Raw genomic sequence first — 9,885 nt, forward strand, 5'->3', positions numbered from 1 at the left:
TAATAATATCTATAACATAGTGGGCCTTCCTCATTTGCTGGGGTTAGGGGCACAAGACCCCTGTCTCTGAGAACACCTCTTTAGGAATCTCTAGGTCCTCCAGCACAACTCTGTGGTCAATTTCTGGCAGAGGTTGACTATACAGTCGCATTGGAGGACCTAAAATGCTTAGAGAAGTGTTTGCTCTAAGAATTTCTAGGCATGACTCTATGGCCAGCCTCCAGTGGAAGTTAACAATAGAGTTGTCTTGGAGGACCTAGAGAGAACATATTAGTCAAATCTGCGAATAATGAAATCTTCAAAAGTCAAATCTGCAAATGTGGAAGACTGGCTGTATTAATAACTTCAACCTCTGTTTAAAGATTTTCAAAGCAGAAGAGACCAGCATCTTCTGAGGGAGTCCATTCCCATGAAGAACAGCATTTCTTACAGCAAAGAAGTTCTTCCTGATGTTTACATGGGATCTCTATTCTCGTCGTTTGATTCCATTGGTTCCTGTTCGCTCTGTGCAGATTGAGTGAGCAACAGAAGACAAGCTCACTCAATCTGCATCATGTCTCTTCAGATATTTAAAGATGGCTTTAAAAGAGCAATTCAAGACTCTGAACCTATTTTGGAAGATAGGGTTTAGCACCACACTTCAATCCTCCAGATGTTTTGGATGTCAGCTCCCAGAATTCCCAACAATTGGCCAACCTGGCTGGGGCATCTGGGAGTTGAAGTACAAAACACCTGGAAGGCCATAGTTTGGGAACCACTGATTTAGCACCTTGCATGGCTTTCTTAAAATGCAAAACAAAACCCAGAGATTCACATCCCACTGGCATGAGAGTCACTGGTCATCATTGCCTCCTCTGCTGGGTTATGGATGGCTTTGTCACATTGCTAATATTCATTCTTATATTGAGAGTCACTTTTCCAGGCACTTCTTGCTGGCAGTGATGCCAGATAGGAATAGATGGGAACCTATCCCACCTCACCATCTCATCTTTCCTTTTCCTTCCAGCCATGTCCGACTTCCACATTCACCCCCAGAGTGCCGTGGTGGAAGAAGGCGGTGTTGCCAGGTTCCAGTGCCAGATCCATGGCTTGCCAGAACCAGTGATCCTGTGGCAAAAGAATCACCTGCCCATCAATACAGAGAATGACAGGTAAGGACTGGGGCCCTGTTTCCTCAGGATCGTGTGGTTAGAGGAGGTCATTTCCAACTTTACCACATCCACACACCTCTCCTGCACATTGCACAGATTTCTGGAAAGTGTGCTAAGGAGCACCATATTTTGCCTGTAGGTGCTCTCCATTGCTCTGAATGGATGGAGATGATCCTGCCTCCAGAACACTAACTGCAGAAGGGTCATTTTTAACTCATGCCTTTGGGGGCACCCCCAACAGCACTGGAAGTGATACAGTGTCACTTTCCATTTAATTTTTGGCTGACGTGACAGGAGCTGTGAGGGCATTTCAAGTTTTATGGGGGACCGGAGGGATCATTGGAGGAAAACTGCTACACTTTAGGATATCTTTCATCCCTTTTCAGGTCTTTTGGGCTGAAAAAATAAACTTTTCTGCTTAGAAATTGGAGGGTTCTGAGGTTGCGAGTTGGCTTTAGAAGGCACTGCATTACACAAAATGGAATCCCACAGGCTGCATGTGGTCCATAGGCTTTTCTTTTCCTAACTCTGCTATAGGTTGCCCCTTGACTTTGCACATTTCAGAAGGATGTCGCTGTCACAAACCTGTCTTTGCTCCTCCTGGTGAATCTATTTCTTTGGGGCAGTGAATCCATGCTAGGTTTTACAGGAGCTACTCTGAGATCTGTAAATGCTACCCAAGATGCAGAATCCTTTTCCTTAAATGGGATCAGCACCTTGGATAGCATTCATAAAACCTTGGGTAGTTTCTGCAAATCTCCATATGGGTTTGCCATCCTGAAGCAGCATAGTCACCGATTGCCTTTGCTCTTGTAGGTACACACTGCTGCCCAAAGGTGTCTTGCAGATCACTGGGCTCCAAGCTGAAGACGCTGGGATCTTCCACTGTGTAGCTACCAATACAGCCGGCGTGAAGATTAGCAGGGGAGCCAGGCTCACTGTATCAGGTTGGTCAGAGGAGTGTGTGTTTGTGTGTGTGTGTATGGGATTTCAGATTGCTCTTTTCACTTTTTAAACCTACATGTATCAGGGTGACATGTCATCCTCCATTCATTGGAGGAGAACCCACACAGAACTGGGCTTACAGTGTAGCTGTCCTGTGACACTGTCGCCATGAACACTTTTATCTTAATAAACAGACCCAACATTGTCCAAAGCAGGATACTTCCCTTCGTCTGGACTCTTTAGTTTGGTTGAAATTGCATTTGTTTCCTTCCCACCAGATCATACAGTTGACCCATCTTTAGGTTGTTGTCTACTAAAAGAACAGAATACAGATGTTTCAGGTCAGATAAAAAAAGACACCAGTAAACGGACTCTTTAATTTTACACAGCACTTTTCACAGACCCAAAATCCCATGTGAGTGGCACAATCCAGGCAGCAGAATCCCTGATCCCCTGCAAAGAAGCAACCTGTGCTACTGAACCAAAAACGCTTCTGGAATTTCAACCATCTGCCGCTTGCCCCTGGCAAAACAGTCCTGTACACCTGCGCTGAGAGAGCCTTGCATTGTGGCCATGCTTTTAAACCTTTGGGTGTAACAACAGGGAGGCAGAAAGGAGCTCTGTAAAGAGAGGCTGGAACTAGTTAGCTCTAAACAACCAGAAAGTTTATATGTATCTAACTCTTCCTGAACCCTCCGAAGGGAGTTGAATGCATTCCTGTCCTGTATTCCCTCTCTTCCATATCATTTTCTGGAAGGGATCTGCAGTGTTGTACAACTGTTGTGCAACTGAATGTACCACCAAATGCACATGTGCATTCCATGCACACTCATGGACATCTGTGTGCCCATGTTCCTCCATGCAAAGGGGTCTTGTAGCAACTTTTGAGACTAACTGAAAGAAAGAAGTCTCCAGAGTCTCTGAATTCTCCCCTCCAAACATGCATCTGAGGATGTGGGCTGAAGTCTAGGAAAGCCCATGCTGCCAACTTCTTTCTTTCAGTCAGTCTCAAAGGTGCTACAAGATCTCTCTGTACATTTGGACATTACATTACATAAATGCACCTGAGGAAATAGACTGAAGCCTAGGAAATATCATGTTGCCAACATCTTTCCTTCAGTCAGTCTCAACAGTGCTACAGGCTCCCTTTGCATCATGATTTTCCAGACTGACATGGCTATGGCTTTGAATTCATGTTCCTCCAAGTGTATGTGCATGTCCAGTGGCAGTGTATGCAAGACTCCACTCCCATAGCCTTGAATGGGCTGCGGTTGTGCTGTATCAGACAAAAATAAACTAATATGCAAAGAAGTGCTCCCATGAGTAAAATGCTGAGGGCCATCTCCCACATCTCCTTGCACCCTCTTGAAAACTACTCTTCCCATTCAGTGCCACCTTCCTTCGGCCTTGTCGCCCACTTAGCAAGTGACAGCTCCCACATCTGCTTCCCAGAATGTAACTGGAAACCAGCCTCTTAAACTGCTGGCAAAGAGGACTTCATCTCTTGTCTGTGCCAAGGCTGACCTTCACCCAGAAACAGCATTCCTTTCATGCTTTCTTGCAGCTAAGGCTTGCTCTGATCCGTTTTGCTGGTGATCAGAAGGTGACTGAACAGTTTCCTCCCTTCGGAAAAAAAATACTGAGAGATGAATTCAGAGATTGATTTAATTTTTTTAAAAAATTCTACCATTAATGTTTTAAAAGTTTTTATCTGTTGAGTATAGGGGGGGGGGGGGCTGGTGGACTAAGAGGCGATGAACAAATGCTTTCAATAAATTAAACCAACAAGCTTGGGAACATTACTTTTTTGGGATTACAGCTCCCCAAAGCCAAAATCCTATTTATCCTATTTGTTAAGCTACAATCTGGAAGGAAAATGGCTGCCAACCAAGTGACGGCGCTCTCCTGACCTTCCTCCAAGCCGCTCAGTTGCTGTCTGGGTCAAGAAGTATTCAGTTGTGCCCAGTGTTGAAAGGCTGGGCAAGACAGTTGCACAAGCAGCTGCTGGACACCACTTTAACTGCCATGGCTCCAGCCTACAGAACCCTGGGATTTGCAGTTTTATGAGACACCAACATGCTTTGGCAGAGAAGGCGAGAGAGCTTGTAAAACTTCAGATCTGAGGATCCCATAAGATGGAGCCACAGCACTTAAAGTGGTGTCAAACGGCATTATTTCTACAGTGGTGATGCACTTCTAGTTCCAGCATGACAGCTTTACTCCAGAGATAGAAAGTGGCTTCCACATCAGTGGGCAAGGAATCCATTCCTGTCATTAGCCTTAAAGGAGTCATCACCAACCTCTACTACTTTCGTCTCATCTAGCCTTGATATAACATGGCATTTCTGAAATAGTAGACTGGGGGCATCCAGGAATGAATTTTACACACCATGCCTTTCTCATTTGCAATCGGTCTTAGACAAACAAGTTCATCTGTCTGCATAGGTTCCCATTCTACTGTATATAAAGACCCAATGATTCTTGTGGGGCCAGAGAACCTGACCTTAACTGTGCACCAGACTGCTGTCCTGGAATGCATTGCAACTGGAAATCCCAGGCCAATTGTCTCCTGGAGCCGACTTGGTAAGTAACCAAAATACCCTTTGGCCAGGTACGTTTTGTTCAGTTCAGGCACAGTTTCGTACAGAATCGTGCAATGATCATAGGGCAGTCTCTCTTATTGCTCATTAAATGCTTGGCAAGCTCTGTTTTACAGATTTTTTACAGCTCACTCTGCAAACCAGCCACCGTTTAACAAGAGATGGTTAATTTTGCCATGCTCTCTTTCCCATCTCGGTGGCTTAAGTACTTATTCTCTTGTGTTCCACCCAACACTGAGCCAAAAGTTTATTTTAACTCTTCATTTTATTTTATTTATATTCCCCCCCCCCCCGTTTCCTCCATGTTTGTCCCAAGATGGTTACGGCTGAAAGAATGGGCTTGGATAAGTTAGAAACGACTTGAAGGCACACAAGAACAACAACTGTACTTGGGTCTGATCATTTGATTTAGGAGCAGGAAAACCATGCAGCCTTCTAGATGTCATTGGACTGCAACTCCCTGCAGTCCTCACCATAGAGTCTGTTGCCGGGGCTTCTGGTAGTTGTAGTCCAAAAAACCAAAACAAAGCCACAGGGCTATACAGTTCCTATCCTGCATGTAGGGCCATTATGTGTCCTGTTTCTGAGAACCAATACGGTGCAGTGGTTTGAATGTTCAACTAGTCCAAATCCATTTTCAGCCATAAAAACCTATTAGGTGAGCCTGGTCAACCATACTCTCATTTAACCTTAAAGCAGTGGCTCCTCCAGATGTTTTGGATTTCAGCTCCCAGAATTCCTGACTGTTGGCCAAGCTGGCTAGGACTTCTGGGAGATGAAGTCCAAAACACCTAGGGTACCAAAGTTTGGGAACCACTGCTTCCTCTGACAAAATTTGCCAAGGAACTCCCCAGGAGAGGGTCACCATAAGTTGGAGTTGAGTTGGAGAGGTCAGGTCTAGGAAAAGGAGGACATCTGGGCACATAAGAAGAATAACATGCACTCTTTGGATGCAGGGAAATGCCATCCTGGCTTAAAAGATAGTAAGCCCGAGACCCTTTTTCCCATGCCATGGATGAAGGCAGGCGATAGTCAAGTTCTTCTCCTCTCTTTTCCTCCCACCAATTTAGATGGACGACCGATTGGCGTGGAAGGGATTCAGGTGCTTGGGACTGGAAACCTCATGATTTCGGACCTGACCGTGCAGCATTCTGGGATCTATGTGTGTGCAGCCAACAAGCCTGGTACGCGAGTGAGAAGGACAGCCCAAGGAAGGCTGGTGGTGCAAGGTAAGGCTGGTGGGATTGGGACCCCCGGGGAAGGGGGTCACTAAATGAACAAGGGGCTGTTTTGGGGAGGCTGAAACCATTGCCCTGTTGGGACAACCGATCTTCCAATGATTGTCCTTGTGTATTTCTTGCACATCTAAAACCAAACAGAAGGGCAAGTTTACAGCTGAACACTAAGAAGACAAAAAAATAAAAATCACAGATGATTTATGTAACTTTAAAGAAGGTAACAACAACACTGAAACAGCTCAAGATTTTCCCAGGGTGGCCAGGTGTCACAACTGCAAAGAAAGACAAGCACCACAAAATGTGGGCAATGCGAGAAAAATTGGTGACATGACCAACACTCCTGGGAATGTAAACCCATGCTTCTGAGTTCTGCTCAGAATGGAGGACCTTTTGGAATCCCTCCTGGACAGAAACTTGAAATGGAGGACAGGTCTAGGAAAAGGAGGACATCTGGCCTAACTGGATTTAATACCTTGGCTCACCATTGAACAGAATGGCGACTGCGGTCAAGAAATTGGAAAAAGGCCGGGACTTGGAAGGATAGCTATGAAGGAACTGGACAAGATCCTGAAGGGTAAAGATATAACACTGGATACCAAAAAATCCAAGATTGACTGTACCATTGTTTTTTCCATTTCTATGTACGAATGTGAAAGCAGGACAGTGAAGAAAGCTGATTGGAAGAGAATCCACTCTTTTGAACTGTCGTTTTGTGGATACCATGGATGGCTGCAAAGGCAAAGAAATGGGTCCTTGGAGCAAACCAAGCCTGAACTCCCCCAAAAAGCCAAGACGACTGAAATAAAAAATAAGTTAAATTGGTCCATCCCCCTCTACCTTTTAAGTCGCCTTGATCCTGATGGAGAGGCGGGGTAAAAATAAAGATTATTATTATTATTATTATTATCATCATCATCATCATCATCATCATCATCATCATCATCATCATCATTATTATCTTCATACTCTACAGCCAGAGCATGAGATGATGAGAGCAAGACTTACTTTGCAGCTTGCTCCAAATGGGGCCTCCCCAGATGCGCTTCTTTCTCTGTGCAGGAAAAGCCTGGCTTTTGTTGTGTTTTGTTCTTAAGGAGGGAAGTAAGGTTGAAAATTTAGAGGGGTAGTGGTGGTTTAGCTTAATCCTTGAGCCCTCCTGTGGCTAGATCTCTGAGACTACAGCTCTGATCCAGGTGCCCAAGAAAGCCCTTTGAAATTGGGTACGTTTCTGCACGCCAAAGACCTAACCCTGGTCCCCGAAAAGCCAGTTTTAATGACTTGGGCCCAGAACGCCCAAGAACAGCCAGAAAGGAGTTTCTTGAGTGTTTGCTGGGCGTTGAGTCTCCAGGGTGAATTTTTTTACAAAGTGAATGCATTTTGGAAAAAAAGAAAAAGGAGGGGGGGACCTACCCAGCTGGCAGCAAGAGACTCAATGGCGTTAATCCTTCCCTGATTGCGAGTCCGCACTTCGTCTTTGAAGTGGCCTGTTTCAAGCCGCTCCGCATTCTCATCAGCTTTGCTCATTAACGGGCGGCTTGATGAGCCCCAGCATCTAAAATTATATTTCTCTCGCCTGAGCAACTTAATTGGACATTTTCACAGGGTTGCTGATGCAAGAGGTTTACTTCTGCTCTTGTGCTCACCTGCCATTGACTTCCAGGGTAGTTTTCTGCTTCTACTCCATGCTCTCCGACTCTCTCGATTCACCCCTGACACTCCTGATTAAACTTAGAAGTAGCTTTCTGCTTCTACTCCATGCTTTCCAACTCTCTCGATTCACCTGTGACACTCCTGATTAAATCTCTCTCTCCATCCCGCTTTTCCAGCTGCTTTTAAAAAGTCCCAGTTTCTCTCCCTTCCTCCCACTTTTTTCCTCTGTCCTTGGCTTACTTCCACTGGTGCAAACCAAATTTGATTCAAAATTTGCAGCAGTACAGGTTGAATATCCCGTATCCCAAATTCTGAAATATGCCCATCCCTCCGCATGTGTGGCTTTGACTTTTGCGGATTTTATTAACCTGTTCTCTCTAGGAATCTCTCGGTCCTCCAGCGCAACTCAATAGTCAACTTGAACCAAAAGTCTCACTGAAGGACCTAGATGTTCCTAGAGAGAACACTCCACTAGGAATTTGTAACTCCTCCAGTGCAATTCTATGGAGTTGCACTGGAGGACCTAGAGATTCCCAGCTGGTGCAGACAAAAGCAAGCTGCTGCAGCCTCTCCTAATATATATGTTCATCCTCATTAACAATTTTTCCCATCTTGACCACAATCTACTGCTGTTTGGCAGCATGAGTTCTTTACTTTCATCTCCGAAATGTTGGAGGGTAGATTACGGAATGTCCTTCCCAGGAAAATCAAGTTAGCTCCCTCCCTATTATTTTTTGCAAAGACTTTTTTTTTTAATTCAAGGAAGCCTTTCTTAATTAACTGGATCTAAATAGACCTGCTGGACTTTTTAAGCATGAGTCTTAAAAGTAGACCAGACCTATTGAATCAATGAAATTTAGCTATAAGTTGTCTCCCAATTCAGCAATGGATTCAGTGGGTCTCCTGTAACTGAGACTGTCCAACAGGATCCCAGGCTTAACGTTTTAATGCCGGTATTTATTACTGTGGTGTTCTTTTAAAAAATGTTTTAATGAGTGTTTTAAATCAATCTATAATTTTATATTTATAGCTTACTGTGTTTTATTAGCCATTTTAGTATGCTGTAAACTGCCTTGCATGCCAAGAAAGGCAGGATAGAAATACAAATGAAGTGAACAAAATGGCTTGGGTATTCTTGAATGGCAGATGGGGTTGGATTGGATGACCCTTGTGGTCTCTTTTGACTCTATGGGTCTAAGAAGGTAGTATCCTCCAGATGTGTGTTTCATGCATAAAAAGGATTTAAAATGTTGGTCTGGATCCCTCCGCATAAGGGGAAATCAGCGTATGCTGAAACCCAATAGGAACTAATGGGGTTTGTGCCCACGCCGTGCAGTAGTGCAGTGGCACACGCCCCATTAGTTCTTCCGGGGAGGCGCAACAGGCTCTTCCAGTGCGGCTTTCTGCGTATGCGGAAAGCCGCATAAAACGCAGGCGCGCTGTAGTTTTATTGTTGCACCACATCTCTCTGATGGAGAAGGTTAAGGGCTCATTCTCACTTGCAGTTTAAACCCATTTCCGATTTGCCCTTGCTCTGTGTGGGAAATTGATTCCAAAGGGTCCCTCATTCCCATTATAAGGCAGGTCTTTTCTTACCCCTTAAATGTCTCACAAAACTCCAGTTTCTAGAATTCCCTTGCATTGAACCAGGGCATTAAAGTGGATCTCAGCCACTGCATTAGTGTCCTGCCCACCATGCCAAGTTTCTACAGATGGATAAATTCTGCTCCGCTCTTTCTTTTTGCAGCTCCCGCAGAATTCGTGCAGCACCCGCAATCGATTTCTCGGCCCGTTGGGACCACCGCCATCTTTACCTGCTTGGCCCAAGGGGAACCCCCTCCCCAGATCACTTGGCTGAAAAATGGGCAGATTTTGGAGCCTACGGAGCATGTTAAGCTGAAGAACAACAACAGGTAAACCCACCTGTCCCAAGGCAAGGGTTTGACACAGATGCTTATCTCTTTCTGAATATTTCAGTCAGCATGTAGAGAAATGTTGGCGCACTTTTGAGACTAACTGAAATAAAGACGTTGGCAGAGTCAGCTTTCCTAGACTAAAGTCTACTTCCTCAGAAGCATTTAGATGCAATAATAATAATAATAATAATAATAATAATAATAATAATATAGTAATACTATATACAGAGATCTTGTAGGACCTCTGAGACTCACTGAAAGAAAGAAGTCTGGCAGCATGGGCTTTTGTAGACCTAAGTCTACTTACTTCCTCAGATTCATTTAGATGCAATAAATAATAATAATAATAATAATAATAATAATAATAATAATAATAATAATAATA

The 9,885-nt window shown here is 44.4% G+C and overlaps 1 protein-coding gene across 1 annotated transcript in view; it reads left to right on the plus strand.

Annotated features, from left to right (window-relative positions):
- Window positions 1–9,885, plus strand: part of IGDCC3 (immunoglobulin superfamily DCC subclass member 3) — a 56,992-nt gene that overhangs the window by 33,170 nt on the left and 13,937 nt on the right. Inside the window, 5 exon segments of the mRNA XM_042477543.1 lie at window positions 1,007–1,151; window positions 1,968–2,098; window positions 4,542–4,679; window positions 5,767–5,925; window positions 9,332–9,497. Coding sequence (XP_042333477.1) covers window positions 1,007–1,151; window positions 1,968–2,098; window positions 4,542–4,679; window positions 5,767–5,925; window positions 9,332–9,497 — 739 coding nt within the window.

This window comes from Sceloporus undulatus, chromosome 6, assembly GCF_019175285.1.
Source record: "Sceloporus undulatus isolate JIND9_A2432 ecotype Alabama chromosome 6, SceUnd_v1.1, whole genome shotgun sequence".
Lineage (NCBI taxonomy): Eukaryota > Metazoa > Chordata > Lepidosauria > Squamata > Phrynosomatidae > Sceloporus > Sceloporus undulatus.